The sequence below is a fragment of the Triticum urartu genome, chromosome 2, assembly GCF_003073215.2.
Source record: "Triticum urartu cultivar G1812 chromosome 2, Tu2.1, whole genome shotgun sequence".
Taxonomy (NCBI): domain Eukaryota; kingdom Viridiplantae; phylum Streptophyta; class Magnoliopsida; order Poales; family Poaceae; genus Triticum; species Triticum urartu.
The window spans coordinates 523,901,511-523,923,271 of record NC_053023.1 but is presented as its reverse complement, the minus strand read 5'-3'; the positions used below and the strand labels follow the sequence as shown (position 1 = coordinate 523,923,271).

Genomic DNA, 21,761 nt, shown 5'->3' with positions numbered 1-21,761 from the left:
CTAAAGAATATACTCTCTCCGTCTCATAATATAAGAACGTTTTTGCCATTAGTCTAATGAGACTAATGGCAAAACGTTTTTATATTATGAGACGGAGGGAGTATATCTCGGTAGTTCAGTATTAGGCATGAAGAATTGTCAGGTGTGGTGGTTAGGATGCCCGCGTTAGTGCATCAGGTCACCTGGTTGAATTATCTTTGCTAAAAAAAACTGGTTGAATTATCACCCGGCCTATTTTTCCTGCCTAATTTTATTTACACCGTACAGTGATGTGGAACTCAGCCAATGACCAGTTAAAAAAAATCCATGGGTCTTTCTGAAAAAAAATAGACATCACATGCACCGCTATCAGCCACTGACAGCGGGCCCTGGTCACGCTGGTGTGCCACGCAGGCAGCGGATACATCCACAAATGCGAAATGTGATTATATTTGCACGCCCGCACAAGTTTAAGAACTAGAATCACACATTTTACAAGTTTGTGCACCAAACTAACCGCCGCACGCAAGTTCTAAGATAATTGGTTTGATACAAATATCTGGCATTGCCAATATTTGGCAAGTCAACATTTGACAAAAATGAAAAGTTGGCAAGTTTTTATGAGGTTAGAGTATCTCCAGCCGTGTCCTCAATAGGCCCTCATGCGATTTTTTCCGCGTCGGCGCCGAAAAAACGTCCCAGTCGCGTCTCAGGACGTCGAAATCTGTCGGCTCGGCCTATTTTTGGGCGCGATCGCAAGCCGAACCCGGCGCACTGGGGGCGCTCGGGGGCTCTGGAGCAAGGGAAAAGCATGCCTGGCCCACACCGTTGGGCAAAAAGTCAAGCCTATCGTCCAGATTCGTCTCCCACCCCCGCCGCTCGGCCGCCACCCGGCTGATCCAGGCGTCGCCCACCTCCCATCACCGCTAGATAGGCCATTCCCCGCCGGAAAAAGAGTAGAGGTTTCGCCAAGGCAGCCTCTCCACCACCGTTTGGGCGATTTTTTCGGCGTTTCGGCCGCGGAGGGGCAGTGTACCGGCGGGTGTGCGCCCACCTCGCCCGCAAGGTGTTCGGCGATTTGCCTACCTCGGCAATGGACTCGGACGACGAGGAGGCGCTCGTTGCGCTGCTGGAGGAGGAAGCCGATGCCGACGTTCAGGAAGAGGAACATCTCATGGTCCTCGCCGCCCTCGCCGACCTGCTGGTGAGCAATGAAAAGCCGCGGCGAGGTGGCTCGGCGTCGGGGCGGATGAAAGCAAAGAACCAGCATCGTCTTGAAGGCTACTGCATGCTCTACCCCGACTACTTCGCCGACGCTCCACTGCACGGCGACAAAGTATTTCGGCGTCGTTATTAGATGAGCCGAAAGCTTTTTCCTCAGGATTGTGAATTCCATCCGGGAGTTCGACAACTACTTCAAGTGCAAGAAGGATTGCACCGACAAACTTGGATTCACCTCAATTCAGAAGTGCACGACGGCAATGAGGATGCTTGCATACGGAACTCCCGATGATTCACTCGACGACTATGGGTGCATGGCCGAGTCCGCCACCATTGAGTGTTTCTACAAATTCTGTTGGGCAGTGGTGGTAGTGTTTGGACCGCAATACTTGCGAACACCCAATGCGGAAGACACTGCTCGAATCCTAGCACAGAATGCAGCAAGAGGAATTCCTGGGATGCTTGGAAGCATCGACTGCATGCATTGGAAATGTAAGAACTGCCCATTTGCTTGGCAGGGGATGTACAAAGGCGCCAAATGCAGTTGCAGTGTGGTACTTGAGGCGGTGGCCACACAGGACCTCTGGATTTGGCACTCCTTTTTTGGTATGTCAGGAACTCACAATGACATCAGTGTGCTGCAGTGCTCCCCTATCTTTGCCAAGCTTGTCGAAGGTCATTCTCCTCCGGTGAACTTCAAGGTCAATAGGCGGCAGTACAACAAGGGGTACTACCTAGCTGATGGCATCTATCCAAGATGGTCGACATTTGTGAAGACTATCTCAAACGTTGTGCCAGGAGGCAAGAAGTCCCATTTTGCCAAGGTTCAGGAGGCTTGCAGGAAGGATGTCGAACGATCATTTGGTGTGCTCCAATCTCGATTTGCTGTTGTCCGGTACCCTGCTAAGACTTGGTCGAAAGATCAAATGTGGGAGATCGTGACTTGTTGTGTCATCTTGCACAATATAATCATTGAGAGCGAGCAGGAAGAGCCAGCGTTTGACACCGAACCATACTACAAGCAGGGTCCTTTTGCCCAAGTTGATCACCAGCTACCGGCAACCTGGACTGCCTACCTCAATATGCGTCTGGAGATCCGAAACCCACGGGTGCATCAACAACTATAGCAGAATCTGGTGGAGCATCTATGGAGAATCAAGGGCGACGCCTAACTCGACGTGTGATGAAATATGAGTTTTTATTTGTTGAACTATATAATTTGTATTGAACTATTTTTTGTTGCACTATTTTTTGAACTATTTGATTTCTATTGATTTTCTGTGATGAACTACGTGATAAAAAAATTATTTATGTTGAGAATTCATGCCGTACCACGCTGAATATGGGTTGATTCTCGCCGATATCGGGTCAATTTTCGCCGAAAGTAGGCCGAAAACTGGGCCGACATCGGCGCCTGGGGGCGACGGCAGGGTGCCCAACCGCCCTCAGAACCGATTATACCGCCGGCTCGCCCCTAGGCGACGATTTTTATGCCTCCTGTGGGGAGGGGGGGGCAACGGCTGAAGATGCTCTTAGCAAGCAAAATTGGTAGTCAACCAATTACTAGCCAACATTTGGCATTTGTCAAATATTGACATGCCAATTTTTGGCATCAAACCAACATGCTCTAAGGTATCTCGTGTATTTACCTCTTTGTAAACACAATCAGTTCAATATATACGTTTTCTAGAATTCCGTACTGAAACAAAAACTCATGACTATGAGACAAGGGCCAAATGATAATGATGAACTTGAGCTGTTACTGGTTATTTATCGACATTGTATATATAGTTATATACACCCATGCAGATGCACGGTTGACGACTAGTTATATTTGTTTGCCGGTAAGACATGTTTCTTATATGTTGTCCGATTCTTTACTCTTGGGTTCTTCATCTACGACTCCTCTTTCTCCACTCTCCTTCATGACCACGTCGATGATAGGACCGACCACGGAATCCACCTCTTTCGTTAACTCATCAACCTGCGTTAACCAGGAAAGATAGAGAGAGTTTCATTTATACCCTCTACATAAAAACAAATATCATCACATTTACTAGCTGCCATCTAATGCTATTAGCATGACGTTTTAGCCCTCCGGAGCAAATGAACAGTAAATTCAGAATGAATGTCAAACAAATTTAAAGAAGTCTGATGTTTCTACATCTTCTTGTAGTGTCCAATGCGTGCTTGACATTTTTCACGCGAAACTGGACAATTTTGTTTGGTCGGCCAAAAAAACAAGATTCAGTGGTCTAGAAGTGCCAAAAATGGGGCACTCAACCTGATTTTCTGCACAAGTTAAAAATGATTGGGCTTTTTCCCTGGGCATTTGCAGATAACATTTAGACATGGACATGTACATGTCTAATTTTTCTTCGTGGTCTTTTAATATTTGCAGAAACATTTTTAACACGCAGGAGCAAATGCTATCCGGAGCCGAATTGGATATCCGCTACACAAGTAGTGTAGTAACGCTGCTTAACATGCTTGTCCCTATTACCCGCAAAAAAAACATGCTTGTCCCTATAACTCTAGAAGTCAACACGCATCTCTAACTTGCGGATATAGCATGGAACGGCCGGTAACTTGCACGGCTGCGCCATGACCTAGTTAAGCAACACTACTGAACATCAGCAGCTGCCGTAGTGTAAACGTTGAGGAACTTTCAGCTTTGGATTCACAGGAAGCCAAAACGTGCAAGTAATAAACTAGGCAATCAACCTAACCTTATGGATTAGGGCCTCGGCTAACTCGGCATCCTCCTCGATCGCATCGGCGACGGTCTTGATCCTGGACGCTGCCTCCTTGAGGCCTTCATTTTCGGGGAACGCCTCGGCCACCTCGCCGGCGACTTTCTCGGCAGCTTCGGCCACCGTGTCGATTACCTCGACCGCCACCTCTGCCGTCTTCTCCACCTTATCTACAAATGCGATTTATAATTACAACCACAGACACAAGTTGAGATGAAAATGCACGCTAAGATCGACAGGTAACATGTACAGAAGTCGTGCATATCTGATTCAGATTTTACCTTCCAATGCTCTTATCTTTCTGTAAATAGGTATCGCAACAAGGACTGCACCGACGACCAAGGTCATCCTGAGAGAACCACATAGCCTGTGAACGTGAGAAGGAAATCGACGAAACAAGAGCAACCGTAACCCCTCTGCACTCACCATGAAGGCATGTTGGACATAGGGAGATTTACTCTTGGCAAACTTTCTGGGCCTGGAACAGCTGCAGGGATTCTGAAAACAACACGTGAAATATACTGAACGATCTTGTACAGTAACCGCATCCTAAGAACAAGAAGGCACTTACTGTGTTGCTCTCCTGATCGGCAGGTTATGGTTGGCGCCCCAGAAGTTCATGGCAAGGATCCGCGGGCGATGAGCCGATGCAAATGAAACTGTGCTCCTTCGATGCCGAGAAATCCCCGGAGTGTAGAGCGCCAAGGCTTTGGAGGCAACGGAGGATATGAGGACCGCCATGGCGTGAGATCTGAAGGAAGAAGGTTTCTTCGACGTCGAAGCTACTCTTTATGGGTTCCTACGGAACATAACTTGTGGCAACCTGCTTGTGTTGCTTTCTTCTGCAGAGTTGTGCTCAGCTTAGATCTTATCAGTCTGCACCGACCATTCAAACGTGAAAGCGACAATCAGTGCACATCACCAGGATATCTATAAAACTGCTTTAGTATAGATAGAGACACGCGCTTACCTGGTTCCTTATATTGGGTTGCACGACAGAGGTTGACTGTGAAGTAAGATTGGAAAAAATGTTTTTCCAAAAAAAAAGATTGAATAAATGAAACGTTACTTCTGACACCTCTGTGCCAGAAAATACTTGCACTCCAAAGGCCTCCCCCTCTCGGTCGCCACAATGGCGGCGCCTATGGACGTCATTTCCTTCTTGAAGGCGTCGTCGTAGTTACTCTTCGTCCTTCATATTGCTTTGAGGGAAACCTTGATCCTTGGATCAGGCGGTGGCGGCGTTCCTGTGTCGTGCCCTTCTTGACGGCGCCACCTTGGAGTACTCGACTCCGTCTCTTTACGGTGGTTGAGAGCTCCGGAGACTTCAAGCGGCTTCCTCGTGTAGTTTGCTTGGAGAGTTATGGGTAGTGTACTTGTTCATTAACACCCTTGTATCTAGCCTTGTGTGCGTGTATTGTATTGTAGTGTTGTATGGATGTATTTGTATGATCGTTGCTTTATATATAAAGCGGGGCATGAGACTCTTTTGATAGAGACTCGTATAATCTCTTGGCGCTTGGATCCCTTCAGACGGTTCTCCATCAAATCGCTCTACCCGGCCATTGCGCCAACGCCTACCCCGGCGCCCTTTGCGCAGGTTTGGGAGATTAGACTCCCCTGAAGATTCAGATATTCCTGTGGCAATGGATCCGAGGCCGTGCTCCCTTTGGCGTGAAGGTGCTTAAGCGAAATGGCCCTGGAGACGGCCTATGCCCTCTATGTGGGACAGAGGAGGACTCGAACCACATCTTCTTCACGTGTATGTTGGCACAATTCTTGTGGAGCTGCTTCAGAGATGTCGTGGGTGGGCGTTGGTGCAACACCAACTTCCCCGACCTCTTCGAGAAAATCAAGGCCACTCCCCACCGCGCACACCACATAGCGTGGCTGGCCACAGGGGTCCTAGCACGGACGCTCTGGACCGTCCGCAATCGTCTTGTCATCCAACGCGTTCCCCTGCGCCATGCCACTGACGCGATTTTCAAAATGTGTCGTTGCTCGTAGGTTTGGCGGTCGCTTAGCCACCCCCCGGACCGAGACGCCATCAATATCATCATTGCAAATCTCTGCTTGATGTCTCTCCACTTGGTGCCGCCGCTCCCCCCACCACCCTCGGAGTGGGATTAGACCCTTGTGGCATGTGCTACAACTTGTGTTTTCTTTTTTAGTGCTTGTTGAGTTGTGCCCTCAGCAGAACCCTTTTATACTCTGTGTGTGTTCGTCTGTACTGAGCCTTCGTGTGTGTGTGTGCGCGCGTGCGGTTTGAACTTGTGTTGCACATTGTGGCTGTGGTGGTTTGCTTTATCAATAAAACAGGGCGAAAGCCTTTTTCGGTAAAGGTTGTCGAAGGTTTCGTTCTTTATTTTTGTTCTATTTTTCTCTTCATCATTTTTCTGTTTAGGAATTTTATTTTCAGATTTCCCTTTCCTTTCCTTTCCTTTCCTTTTTATCCCATTTTTCTTGTCCTTTCTTATTTTTGAATTTGATGAACATTTTCAAATCCAAGAACAATTTTCCATTTTTTAATCATTTTTAGAGCCTTGAACATTCTTTAAAACCACATTTCTTAACAATTTGTGAATATTCTCCAATTCAATTTTTTTTTCAAATTCGTGATTTTTTTAAAAATTCAAAAAACATTATTCAAATTCACCTTCATTTTTCAAAATCGTGGTTTCTTTTAAATTCATGAACATTTTCTAAATTTATGACTAGTTTCTCAAATTCCTCAACACTTTCAAAATTCACAAACATTTTGAATTTTTGAATTTAAAAAAATTTGTAAACATGTTTTGGGCATCTTTGGGATTTTTGTGCAGTGTGAAAAAAAGGGAAGAAAAAACCCACATATCATACCTACACTACGCATTTGGAAGCTTCTAGATGGTTTTTACTTTTTTATTCTTTCTGTTTCCTAAACATGTTTTTCAGGGTTTCTTGATCGGTATTTTATTCTCTGTTTTTTTGTTTCTTCTTCATTTCGTTTCCCTTTCTTCTCTATTTCTTTCAAAATTCATTAATACTTGTTGGAAAAAAATATTTTAAATTCGGAAATATTTTTTAAGTTCACAAACTTTTTTTTGACTTTGTGGACATTTTGCTAGTTTGCAAAAAAAATGATTCCGCGAACATTTTTTGAATCCATAAACATATTTTTAATGTTTCCAGCATCGGTTTAGGGAAGCTTTGAATTGTTATTTTTTCTTTTCTTTCTGTTTTCACAGCCAGTTTTCCAGGCTTTTTTTTGTCGGTTTTTCGACTCTATTTTCTAATTTCGTTGTGCTTTCTTCTCCTTTTTCTTTCATTTTCTTTTCCAATTCATTAATGCTTTACAAAAAATGAAAAAAAAACTAAAAATATTTTAAATTCTCGAATACCTTTTAAGTTACAAAAATGTATTGACTTAGCAGTCATTTTTTGAGTTCACAGACATTTTTATGATTTTGTGTTTTTTGAATCCGTGAACATTTTTTTGAATTCGTGAATATGTATTTGAATCAGCCAGGATGGTATTTTCAATTCGCGAGCATTTTTGGAATGCACAAACATTTTCTGAATGCGCAAATATTGTTTTTAATCTGTGAACATTTTTTTCATTCACCGCGAATATATTTCAAGTTCGTGAACATTTTGTGAATTCGGAAACATTTTTCAAATACACGAACATTTCTGAATTCGTGACCATTTTCTTACCACAATCATATTTTGAATTCATGAACATTTTGGGAATCCACAAAGATTTTTTTTAATTCACCATGAACAATTTTTCTTGAATTTGTGTGTATTTTTGGAATCCATGGACATTCTTTTCAGTACGTGAACATTTTTTGAGTCATGAACGTTTCTGGAATTCGCAAATATTTTTAACACCTTTTGAATTCGTGAATATTTTTTGAGTTAACGGACATCTTTTATTCGTCAACAATTTTCCAATTTCCAATCTTTTTAAAATAACTGAATATTTTTATTAAAATAAACTATTTGAAGTAAAAAACAACGTGAAAAAATCGGTTCCCATTGCTATTCTGGGAGTGCTAAATTCGGTCCAAGATTGGTGGAACGCGATGGTTCATCGCCGTGGCCACAGGAGGAAGACGGTCTCTGTCGTTGCTCATGCTGGTGGCATAGGAGGTTTGGAAAAGAGAGACATGCTAGGGTCTTCCACAATAAAGATGCCCTATATTGTCGTTGATAACATTAAAGGGGAGATCAAAAATTGTGTTCTCCACGTGGCAAAATATTTGAGCTCAATCATGTCGCGAGAGTAGGCTTTTTTGCTTCCATTTTTTTAGGGTCCGTTATCTTATTCCTCTTCTCCTCTAATCATGAGATGAGGCAAAGTTTTTGCCTCTGTTTAAAAAATAAATAAAATAAGTGAATCTTCCTTCGCACGATGAAATGGCGCCATCTCAATCAAGAAAATAAATAAATCGCAGGGCAAGACACGCGATTACGCGAAGCAACCGGCGCAAAATCCAAACCATAAACCCCAAGAGGCCAAAATCCCCAAAGTCCATACAGAATCCAAAGGAATCCAACGGAGCCGGCAAAACTGTAATGCCCACCAATCCAATCTACTGCATCCTAGTAGTATATTCCACTGTGTGGCGTAGCACATTCATGGCTTGGGTTCTTTTGGATTCCCGCAGACGATCATCGAGTGCCTGAAGCTGTCCTGCACCGGCGAGTTGCCCCCCAACTCCCGCTCCGGCCACACCTTCGTCCATGACCCCAAGGTAATACAGCACTATCTTAAGGCTGTTACTATTTTCCTGTTTTGTACTTATTTTGTTTTCGATTCTTACTTTTAAACATGCTTGCCTGGGATTCAGGTGGCAGGTGAAACCGAAACGAAAGGGCAGATCAAGCTGCGGTTTAAGACAGCAGCAGGAAAGGATGTGGTGTGCATCCGCTCTTTCCAGCTTACCCAGAAGGCGTCAAAGATGGAGTTTAAGGCAATCGAGAGCGTCCTCCAGACCATAAATCCACACACGGGCGAGGTCCCCTTTTCTAACTATAAAGATGATGTTTATTATTTATATTGCCATAATGTACTTAAATACGGCTCATGACACTAGGTGCAATCTAAAAAAGTAATCTTGCATCTGCTCCTGTTTCTAACTCGAGTATCATTAATATGATACTCTCTCTGTAAAGAAATATAAGAGCATTTAGACAATTAAAGTAGTGATCTAAACACCCTTATATTTCTTTACGGAGGGAGTATGAGTTACTGAACATACCAAGCACCTCTTGGCTATTGTAGTTGATACTTGCTATTGCTGTACATGTCTCTGTATACTGAAGGAGAAACTAAATAATATTTTACCCCATTTGGACAGAGGTATATCAAAAGGATTAGACCATTGACATGTCCTGTGAACCATGTAAATTTTCCAATACCTGAAAGGGCATACGATTTACTCTGTTCCTTGCTGTGCTTGCGTCTGGCCATAGAAAGTCTTCTCTAGAACACTCCTCTGCTTTTTACACATTATATTCATCCACAACTTCAAGTAGACTGATAGATATACACATTAAAAAAATCAATTCATTAGAATCTTGAGAACGGAAATTTTGAATCTGCACAATAGATTTTTCACAGCTGTTCTTTGATTGATTCCAAGTGGTACCGGTATAGTAGGGTACTTAAGTTGTGTATCACTAGAAGGCTATCAGCTTTTAGAGAATACTGCTGATATAAACTCATATCCTCACTGATTGTTTTTTCTTGTTGAGTTCAGAAGGTTTGTCTCAGCTACAAATGTGCTGATATGGATAGGGAGATTCCAGCCTTAATGGGTGTTTCGAAGGCTATATTGGATAATGTTATATTTGTGCACCAAGACGAATCCAATTGGCCGTTACAGGACCCGTCAACACTTAAGAAAAAGTTTGACGACATCTTTTCTGCTACCCGGTACATGAATGCATTACTATTTACTCAATAATTTGGAAGCTCCGGTGAAGGCCATCTTATTTGATTGTTGCAATATGTTTAAGATGGTGTAGTCTCCACCTTTATGGAGGTTAATGTTTCTGTGGGAGTGTGGGGCTGATGTCAAAACTAGCTTCTCACTACCTTAATTTCCAAATCTAATGTACAGCTATACCAAAGCTCTCGAAGTCATAAAGAAACTTCAGAAGGACCAAGCACAAGAAATCAAGACTTTTAGGTTAAAGCTGGAGAACCTTCAAACTCTTAAAGATCAAGTATACAGGGTAATTTTTATCTTTTTCTAGAATACGCACAAGCATGCGTATCATACATGGTAATTTGTATCTTCATGATTGTAGAATTCTAATTTTTGTTGTGTTACTGGCTTACTGCCATGGGGGATATATATGTGATATACAAATAACATCCCTGTCATAAGGTGACAGCGATTCATTACAACACTTCACAATTCACATTACCCTAGTAGACTACTTCATTTCTGTTGCCTTTACTCTTTCGTTGTCATACTTCCCAGCTCATTTTCTAATTAGTGCATTTCCCAGCTCATGTCAGTATTCATGTGCAGCCACACTGAACTGTGCACTGAAGATCTATCTGTTCTACACTTCCGCTGCAGTTTAGTTTAATTTTTTTAAAGGGTATGCTGCTTTTAATGCTAGTTTAGTTCCCTTACTTTCACAGCTTCAGGACAGTATTGCGCAAGATCAAGAGAAGTCAGATGCCTTAAAAACTCAAATGGAGGACCTGAAAACAAACATCCAGGCTGTCGAAAACAAAATCCGTCGTACCGAAACAAGTATCATGGACTTGAGGAGACTTCAGGAGCAAATTAGCACCAAGGCAACAGCTAGAAGTACATATTTAACACTTCAGCAGCAACAGTATGCTGCCCTTTCTGAGGAAAATGAAGGTCAGCAATTCCTCATCATGCCAGTAATTCTAATGGCTCCTTCACAGCATAGCGACAGTTTACCTTGCTTCATTTAGATACCGATGAGGAACTGAGGGAGTGGCAAACAACATTTGAAGAAAAAATTGCGATACTGTATACGAAAATCGGTAAACTTGAACGAAAGATGAATGATGAATATACAAAAATCTCTCTGCTATCTGAGACCATCAATGATTCAACACGTCAAATAGGGAAGCTCCAGGCAGAAGCTGATGTAATGCTGCAATCCTTTTCTTTTCTGAATGGCTTGACCATTTCTTTAATAATAGTGGGCACTGTGGTACGAGGTTAAATACAAATATGTTGTTTTCAGGCTCACGTGTCGGTCAAGCACGAACGAGACTCAGCCATCAGAAAGATATTCAATAAATATAATCTCGGGCCAATTCTTGATGCTCCTTTTACTAATGATATTGCCGCGAACCTTACATACAGGACTAAAGCAAGACTATCGAATCTCGAGGACGATTTGCAGGAAAAGAAGGTTATAATGCCTATTCTTCATATTTTTTGGAATTTAGTCGCAAAAGTAAACACTTCCATTAGAACTTTCTGATTTTTTTAATAGTACCAAACATTTTCTAGGGAGTCATTTCGCTGCCTATTTTTGTTTGGCGTTTCAGCAGTTCCATGACCGTCTGATATGCTCATGCAAGGTTGCTTGCTTTAGCCTTTATTCAATGCATCCGTGCAAGTACATGCAATTAATTAGGAATGAGTCAATGCTGAAAACGTGCATTCTTATCAAGTATGTCCCTTAGTAATCAAGTTCCTTTTCTTAAGCAGAAATCTAATGAGACACAGTTAGAGTTTCTTTGGGGACGTTATCTCAAAGTAAATGCTCGCTACTCTGAAGTTGATGGCCAGATACAATCTAAGAAAGAATCTAAGGTTAGTAATGGAGGACTTGCACGCATATGATATTCTGTAACTGATATATCAGATACCATTTTTTGATATGATATATTAAACACTTTCCAGATAGGTGTTTTAAGGCGTATGAAAGATAAAGAGACTGAACGAGATGCTGCAGAGATGGAGCTTTCAAAGCATAATCTGGCCCGTATTGATGAAAGAGATCGGCATTTGGTATTTATTTGACCTAACTATCGTTGTCCATTGGATATATCTATCGATGTATAGCTGTACTTGGCTGGTCTGCAAGGTTAATTTGTTCTCTCTCTAAGTTTAACACTCTTAATTCTAAATAAGTAAGTTGTCCCATTGTGATTTGAATAGCAAATTGAGGTCGAGAAGAGGACAATTGCCTTGGGAGAAAGAGACTACGATTTGATTATAAGTCAGAAGCGCCCAGAGATATATGCCTTGGACCACAAGATAAAAGCACTTCACCGGGAGAAAGATAACATAACTACTGATGCTGATGACAGAGTAAAATTAGAACTGAAGAAGGATGAATTGGAAAAGTGCAAGAAGAAACTTAAAAAGATGTACTTCTTTCCTTTCCCCTTTTAATTTCTATCTGTATTATGGTTCTACAGTTGGTTATATTCCAATACCAATTCTTCCATTACGAAGATTGAAATAACATGATTATAAAATGCAGATATGATGAACACAAGGACAAATTTAGAAGTGTTCTTAAGGGGAGGCTTCCTTATGAGAAGGATGTCAAGAAGGAGATTACTCAAACTTTTGGGTTCGTGTCACAGTGCCTTATTGATATGCTTACTCGTCTTTCTCAGTGATTTCCTAGTACATGACATGTCCTATTTCGGCCCGTATGATCAAAATGAATTTACTTATGTAAAGCTGTAATATATTGACTTTCTTTGATGCAATTGATCTTTTCTGTTCAAGCCATTGGTGGTTAGTGAAAACAGTAGTAGTATCTCTAATCAGGTACAGTTTAATCAATCATGTACGCATGTGTATGTATCCAGTTTAAGCATACAGGTTTGCTGTAAACATTCACATGGATGTGTATTTCAAGGGCCTAGTCTGTTAATGTGGCGTCTAGGCCTCCGCATCCCATTCTTTCAAGACTCCATCCTGATACGGGGAACATAAAAATGTTGCATTTGACTCGACACACCCAACTAGCAATCTGTAGTGTCAAAACGCTCTTATATTATATGGGACGGAGGGAGTAGTAATTTGTCATGCTTTCATGCTGCCTTACAGATTATACCACATGTGGAACTTTGTATTTTTTGCTACTGTTTGTTAATGGTACCACGAAACTCTGCTTGACTCAGGTTTGTAGACGCGGAATACAATGATTTGAGCTCAAAATCTCTGGAAGCGGAACAGCAGTTGAAATTGGCACAAATGAAAATTTCTGCTGCTAGAAGCCACTTGTCAAAGCTCCAAAAAGATTTGGACGGTAAATTTGGATACAACCGCTGCATGCTTTGCTTATTTCATACAAAGTTGATGATGCTTTTTTTGACATGTAAAAGCTCCACTATGTATGAAATTTAGAAAATCAAAATCTGAGAGGTGCACACTATATCTCGCCTTTTCCTTTTAAGATGTATTATCATTCCATCATTTTGAGTTGGTACGCTGGGACAATGACGGGTTCACTGCCAACTAAGTAGAGTGTATGCAGTTGAAATTGTTCCTTAGACATAATTTCCCTGACCTACGGTTACATTCTTATCCAGAATAAAGTGAAAGTAAACAAAGTATGTGAAAGATCCATTTTGATTATCAATGTATTGGACAATGCACCACACTGGACTATTGGGCATGCTTGATTTTGTCTCATGGTGTAGTATGGACCTTCTAGTTGTTCCAACTAGCACTACATAGGGATCAAGGGTAACCATCTGAATTCCATAAATGTTACCTTTCATGCAGCAAAAAGAAACCATCTGAATTCGAAACTTCAACCCATTACTAAGGTATCTGTTGACATCAACACTTACCCCAAGATTCTGAAAGATGCCATGGACGACAGAGATAAACAAACAAAGTAGGTATCCATAATTGTAGCTATCTCTTTAAGCCACATCTTCTTTCGATGCCCAGATTCAAAGCTTTCTTCCTATTTGCAGTACGTACAATTATGCAAAGGGAATGCGGCAAATGTATGAACCTTTTGAAAAAGTGGCCCGCCAGCAGCACAAGTGTCCTTGCTGTGATCGTGCTTTCACACCTGATGAAGAGGACCTCTTTGTGAAGAAGGTGGATGATCTAGTAAACATAGCTACCTTTTTCGTTTGATTTAGAGTTACTTTGTGCTGGATGATTTCTTTCTGTTGATGTTGTTGTCTGGTGCATCTTTCAGCAAAGGACTACAGGTACAAGTACCGCAGAGCGCCTGAATGTACTGGCAATCGAATTATCAAATGCTGAAGAGTTTTTCAATCAATTGGATAATCTCCATGTGGTTATGATGAATATGTGAAACTGGGGAAAGAGACCATACCTTTAGCAGAGAAGGATTTGGAACAACTTTTGGCAGGTGAAAGTGAGAAGGCGCAGATATTCGAAGACGTTAGTCATCACAATCGACACCACTTTATTTATTTATTCTCATACGCAAAATAAAGATAGAGACAGTCAAACATAATACCTTAGATGACCTGTGTTTCTTAGCTCTACTATGTGTCCTAATAAAGATTCTCCACTCCCGAGGCATAATTCTAGCTATCCTCTATCTACGTCAAGTGTCAAGTTGTAGTAAATCGGTTTATAATACGGATGTACAAGTGCACTTGTGTAGATATTATGCTCTTTGGGAAGAGGCCACAGAATGCTTCATCCTCTTCAGAGGGTTGGTAAATTATTTTGTTTGCAAATCTCCTAGGTCACATCCGTATGATGGTTGTTTGGGCTGTTCTTAAGCTTAAGCCCTTCGACATTGTGTGATGTTACTTTGGGTAATTGATATAATGGTCTGGTTGATAGGAGCATTGTCATTTGAGAAACTTACTTGAACCTTTTGCAAACACAGTTCAGGTCCGCTGTCTCCTGAGAAATCATGGATATTCACTTTTAGTTACCCAACAGTAAATGTAGGATCTATTTATAAACATAATTTATGACGTATTCTCTATTTTGCTCTGCTGTGACTTGTATGATTGATACGTTGCAGCTTGTGAGTGCTCTTGCTCAAGTTAAAATGGACAGGGATGGAGTCGAAGTCTTGTTACATCCAGTTGATACTATCAACAGGCATGTGCAAGAAATACAGGAGTTAGAACCACAAGTCAAAGATCTTGAGTATAAGCTTGATTCTCGTGGCCAAGGTGTTAAATCTGTCGAGGAAATCCAGTTGGAGCTGAACTCTGTGCAGAGGGCAAGGTAATGGTTTTTGATTTACCCCAGAATTATAAGATCCTCTGCCTGGGAATTGAGAAAATAGTTCTTCAGACAACTTAATTCTAGTAACCTTTGGAAATTAATAGGAACACTGAAATTATTACCCATGATCCATCCCAACCATCCTACATTATCCGACCAAACTTGCCATGTAGTGTATCGTTGCCTTTTTGTGTTCTCCTTTCCATTTCCATGTATATCCATTTATTGGTCAATGCTGGCGAGAAAAATGAACTAGAGTTGGCTAAAGAGCATTGGCAATTTGGCATGTATGTTTGACACTATGCAAGCCAGAGCCAAGACATTGGTCATTGATGAAATATTGGTTCCACGAGGCTCATACCAAGCGCTACGGCGCTGAAGTATGTAACCGATGCCATACTCCCAGGAAAAGCTCGAATGACCTCAGGGTTGGCTTTGGTGATCAATCAAACATATGCGAAGTGCGTTCAAATGTTAAATATTCAATCTGTCAACCATGAAACAATTGAATTAGCTTATTCTTCTTACTTCTTTTATGACTTGCTCTTGGAGGCTCAAGTATGCTGGTCTGCTTACACATCTGTCTGGCAGGGACACATTGATTAGTGAAGTGGACGATCTCAGGGATCAGCAAAAAATACTTAGCGAGGATCTGTCAAATGCTCAGATGCGGTGGCATGCTCTTAGGGAAGAAAAACTAAGAGCCTCAAGTGTATTGCTGAAGTTCAAAAAGGCTGAAGAAGATTTGGTACTTTTTGCCGAGGAAAAAGAGCAACTGATCATAGATCAGAAGGTATTCGTCATTCACTGAACTTCCATTTCTCTGGTTAATAGTTTCTCTACTGAAATACTGTACCGGAGTGAAGTCTCTGGGTCTGTCTGGATGTTGGGACTGAATTAGGTCAATGGTATTGGGTCTTCCATTCAATTTCAGGTTGAAATGGATTTGTCCACAATTCTATTTCTGTTGTTTGGATGACTTGTGAATTGGGGAGCATTAATACTGGACTCAATTCCAAATGTTTTTTCATATGGAACTGGGTAATATTAAAGGCCACCCACTAGTTTGATCAGTTTATAGCTCACTTACCAACTTTGAGAAGTACTGGGTGCATGCAAATTATACTTGTGACAGATGGTCTAGATTTTAACCCTGAAGGCATGATCTCATTATTCTTGTTGTTGCACTCCTATGTACTGTAGTTTTGTGAGATATTTACCCAAAACCACCACAGTTGGGCTAGGGTACCAACTTGATACCACATTTCAATCAGGGCATGAGGAAGAGCACTGATTGTCTGATAAACTCGCGAAAACAACAAAACTAACAAGTTGGCCCCACCTGTCGGGCTGACATGGTGAAGACAAATAAGTTTGACCGGCCGATGTGTCAAATGAGATGCAGGCCCCACCTGTCAATGACTAGACGGTCATCTTCTTCACAACATTTTTTCTATGGAGCATTCCATCGAGCACCTTTTGTGCGTTCATCCTCTGGTCACTGAGGAAGGCACGCATGCCATGGGCACGCCGGAGCAGTGACCAGAGGAACGGCGGGCCGGACGCCTCCATCCCGTCCGCCGGCTCACACAGCTCTTCATGTCCTCCTACCAAGGCGGTGACCACCTTGCCGAAGCTGGCATACGCGGCGGCGCGGGCAAGTGGGAAAGGGGCGAGTGGCTCACCTTGAGCACGCATGCGTGCTCGGACGCACCGACGCCAGGCGTGAAGAAGATGACCGTCGTCATCCATGGCGGACTCGCCAGCGAACTCCGTCGCGCCGCCCGCCGCCGTCGCCGTGTCCAGGAGGCAGCGTGGGAGCTGCGCCTCCTCGCTGGCCCTGCTGGCAGGCCAGCACGCCGACACCAGGCGTGAGGCGGCCCTGGGCTGTCAGACCCAAGGAGATCCTGACATGGACTAGCTCGAGCAGGGCTCGGCTGCCGTGGCCATGGTGGCCATGGAGCTCTCGGCTCGGCCGTCCATGCCGGCGGGGGCGCCAGTGGGCTTCGAGGGTTCATGGCGTGCGGGGAACAGGCTGAGGCGGCCCTGGGCTAGCTTGAGCAGGGGCTCGGCTGCCATGTCCATGGAGCTCTCGGCTCGCATGGGCAGAGATGGGTCGGCCGCCCACAAGCTGCTCGATGCAATGCCATAGAAATCATCTGCCACCTCACCTGGTCAACACTTTTTTTGTGCTTGGTCTTTGCCACGTCAGCCTGGCAGGTGGGTCCCAACATGTCAGTTTCGCTGTTTTCGTGAGCTTACCAGACAATCAGTGCTCTTCGTTATTCGTTAGACGTAGATATGGTCGTTCCTCTTACCTTGGCTCAAATGTTGTACCAAGTTGTTACCTAGCCCCAACTATGGTGGTTTTGGATAAATATCTCTAGTTTTGTGCATCAATGACACTGTAACTGTTGCACCTGTGCACGATGATCTAATTCATGCTAAATGTTTATTTCTTATGGATGCAGCATTTAGAAGAGGCTCTTGTTCCATTGTCAAAAGAGAGAGAAAGCTTGTTGCAAGAGCATAAAGCTTTGAAGGAAAGGCTTGATCAGGAGTATGATCAGCTGGCTGAAAGAAAAAGGGGATTCCAGCAAGAAATAGATGCACTTGGAACCCTTAACACACGCATCAAAGAGTATATATTTTTTCCACTCCTTCTCTTTCAATTTGTCCCACCTTTCCCACTTACTTTGACTAAAAAAATCCCTCTCAGGTACCTGGATGCAAAGAAAGTAGAGAAGCTTAATGAACTGCAGGAAAGGCATACCCTATCCCTGTCTCAGTTACAGAAATGTGAGGCAAGAAAGCAAGACATCTCGGTTGAGCTTGACAAGAGCAAACAGCTATTGCGGAGCCAAGATCAATTGAAAAGAAACATCGATGACAATCTGAACTACAGGAAAACAAAGGCTGAAGTGGATCGACTTGCTCATGATATCGAGTTACTTGAAGAAAATGTGCTTTCTATCGGCAGCAAATCCACTATAGGAGCTGATCATAAGCGGCATGCTCAAGAGAAGGAGAGGCTTCTTTCAGAGGTATTGTGTTTCTCTCGTTCCAAATAATTGACAAAGTTGCATGTAATAAATGCCATTCTTTTCTTATACCTATTTAGGGAATCATGAACATACATTTGACCAGATAGTACATATATTATACATTTCTGAAGAGTAAAAATGCATGTCCAATCTTCAACTTTCAGAGGTGTGTCACCTAGGTCCTGGTAATATGAAAATGCATGTGATAGTCCTTATGGTAAATTAATGAGTCATCAGATGTCCTGGCCTAATTGACTTGCGTGCAACAACAACAACAACAATAACAACAAAGCCTTTAGTCCCAAACAAGTTGGGGTAGGCTAGAGGTGAAACCCATAAGATCTGGCTCTGGCAAATGGATAGCAAGCTTCCACGCACCCCTGTCCATAGCTAGCTCTTTGGTGATACTCCAATCCTTCAGGTCTCTCTTAACGGACTCCTCCCATGTCTAATTCGGTCTACCCCGCCCTCTCTTGACATTCTCCGCACGCTTTAGCCGTCTGCTATGCACTGAAGCTTCTGGAGGCCTGCGCTGAATATGCCCAAACCATCTCAGACGATGTTGGACAAGCTTCTCTCCACTTGGTGCTACCCCAACTCTATCTCGTATATCATCATTCCGGACTCGATCCTTCCTCGTGTGGCCACACATCCATCTCAACATACGCATCTCCGCCACACTAACTGTTGAACATGTCGCCTTTTAGTCAGCCAACACTCAGCGCCATACAACATTGCGGGTCGAACCGCCTTCCTGTAGATCTTGCCTTTTAGCTTTTGTGGCACTCTCTTGTCATAGAGAATGCCAGAAGCTTGGCACCACTTCATCCATCCAGCTTTGATTCGATGGTTCACATCTTCATCAATACCCCCATCCTCCTGCAGCATTGACCCCAAATACCGAAAGGTGTCCTTCTGGGGTACCGCCTTGCCATCAAGGCTAACCTCCTCCTCCTCCTCACACCTAATTGACTTGCGTAATGCACAAAAAATCTAAAATGAGCAATTTCATAGTACAAGCATCTAAGTGACACAATTTGGAAGTTCAAGGACACGCCATGCATTTTACTCTATTTCTTAGTGTGAAACTGTATCACATATGGCTGACACCTTGATATTTGATTTTTTTTGGCAATCCTTACAGTATAATACTCCCTCCGTTTCAAATTACTCGTCGCAGAAATGGATGTATCTAGAACTAAAATACATCTAGATACATACATACCTGCGACAAGTAATTTGGAACGGAGGGAGTAGGTGTGAAGGAACAATTCCTGTTTACCAAAGTAATATTTCAAAGCACAAACTTGAGCTTAAACAGACACAATATAAGGATATTGAGAAGAGATATTTTAACCAACTTCTCCAACTTAAGGTAGGTGGCATGATATTCCAGGTTCAGTTTCTCCAACTTTCTGATCTTTTTACTTGATAAGAAAACTGATGTGGTCGCAGACAACTGAGATGGCAAATAAGGACTTGGACCAATACTATACTGCTTTGGATAAGTGAGTACCCTTTCACGGCAAAACGGCAAATCTGACCTTTCACTGAAAGTTGAGGCAAAAATTACCCCTTCCAGAATATATGGATGCTCCCTTCTGCTAGTAAATCCTTCTTTAGCCTTTCAGCGCTTCATCTTAAACTTTCTTTACGATGGCACACTTGTATTTCTGTAGGGCTCTTATGCGGTTCCATACCATGAAAATGGAGGAGATAAATAAAATAATAAAGGAACTGTGGCAGCAGACATACAGAGGCCAAGATATTGATTGCATAAGCATCAGTTCTGACTCTGAGGGTGCAGGCACTCGACCATATAGCTATCGTGTAAGTTAAATTAGCTACACGTTTGAGTAACCGAGTTGCTTGGAGTGCTGTTACATTTGCCTGTTTGAACCATCTTGTAGGTTGTCATGCAAAATGGTGGTGCTGAGCTGGAAATGCGAGGACGATGCAGTGCTGGTCAGAAGGTGAACTTTTTTTTTTGGTTTCTTTTGTCGTGGTAAACTTCGGTTGCTGTAGTAACATCTTCTTTGCAGTCTTGTTTGAACCAATAACTGTGGTAGCATGACCTTATGAATCTGTTGAACATGGAGAATCATATCTCAAAGTTATCTCCACTGCTGTTCAGGTTCTTGCTTCTCTCATAATCAGACTGGCACTGGCAGAGACATTCTGTCTGAATTGTGGCATATTAGCTCTGGATGAGCCAACCACCAATCTTGACGGGCCGAATGCGGAGAGCCTAGCTGCTGCCCTATTGAGGTAAACCTTAGGCATGGCAATTATATTATCATTTTGGAGCTTATTCTACCATTAACTGAGTCTCTTGTGTGTGCCATAGAATAATGGAAAGCAGAAAAGGCCAGGAGAACTTCCAGCTGATTGTAATCACCCATGATGAGCGGTTTGTTCAGCTTATTGGTCAGAGGCAGCTTGCCGAGAAGTACTACCGAGTTTCTAAGGATGAGCAGTGAGTTCACACAGTTTTTTCTTGAATCTTTTTCATGCTTCCGGACTTCCAATGTTTGCGCTTTCGTGCAAGCAAGTCCTCTTTGATTCAAATTTCAAAGGATGTTAGTCGGAATTCTGGACAGTTGAAATCCTTGGGAAATTCTCCTAATGATGGTTCTTTGATTTGTAGGATTGTACACCATAGGATTTTTCCTAAGCATTCCACTGCACTACATTTGATAGAAAAAATACCATTGACTCAAACTTCTTGGGAAGAATCATCCTCCCCACCTCCCCACCCTCATCCCCCAGTCTATGATACAATCAAACAAGCATTTCTTCAAATTCAATTCTGTAGGATTCAAAATGTTTGCATGACATTGCAATTCCGTATTTTTTGCATTTTTGTTCAGAATCGTGTGGACCAGAGGGTGCACGCATACCTGTCGACATTATTTGGTTTCTTACCTCGAATATTCATAAATGGGTGCTGGATCTAAAAAATTGGCCTGTGGAGTAGAATAAGATGAAGATATTCAATCTCACAGTATTTGGTTTTCTGTGCTAATGGTGTACCTTTGACCGAACCTTGCAGACAACACAGCAAAATTGAAGCCCAGGAGATATTTGACTGACGATGATTTCTTGGAGCATATATGCTCTTAGAGCTAAAACTGTTTACAGGCCAAGTGGGTGCGTTCAGTATGATGATCGGCTGTCATGGAGAGAAATGGGTCCCAGCGAACGAGTGTGATATCCGACTAGGTTCATTAGTTTGGTTTCTGTGCATGCATGCAATTGGCCGCTTTTTGTTGTCCATCATCTGAAGGTGGTACCATGTTGTATCTCCTTTTATTCTAAAATTGACTCCTTATGTGGTTCTCAAAAAAAAAAGACTCCTTATGCAGCCTCCAAACAAGCGAGAATGGTCTGTGGAAAAATGTGCGGCTGCTTTTCTTCCGCCGATCGCTAGCAAGCGAAAAGGGAGACCTTTATTTTTTTTTATCATCAAAAATATTTTTCCGCACTTCAAAAAATTCTGAAAAGAGTTCACACACACGTATTGTAGAATAACTATTTTGTACGCTGGTTTAGAACGGCAGCACTAGCCTGAAATT

At 42.6% G+C, this 21,761-nt stretch overlaps 1 protein-coding gene and 1 pseudogene across 1 annotated transcript; one reads left to right on the top strand and one right to left on the bottom strand.

Moving 5' to 3' along the window:
* Positions 1-2,900: 2,900 nt before the first annotated feature.
* On the bottom strand, positions 2,901-4,790 carry LOC125541758. Its single transcript, XM_048705094.1, has 5 exons — positions 4,525-4,790; positions 4,380-4,451; positions 4,235-4,302; positions 3,930-4,123; positions 2,901-3,184 (listed from the first exon to the last, which is right to left on the bottom strand). Exons 1-5 carry the CDS (start codon positions 4,692-4,694, stop codon positions 3,059-3,061), a joined length of 630 nt encoding a protein of 209 aa, XP_048561051.1. The 5' UTR covers positions 4,695-4,790; the 3' UTR covers positions 2,901-3,058.
* LOC125537197 lies at positions 4,693-21,638 on the top strand (annotated as a pseudogene).
* The last annotated feature ends 123 nt before the right edge of the window (positions 21,639-21,761 follow it).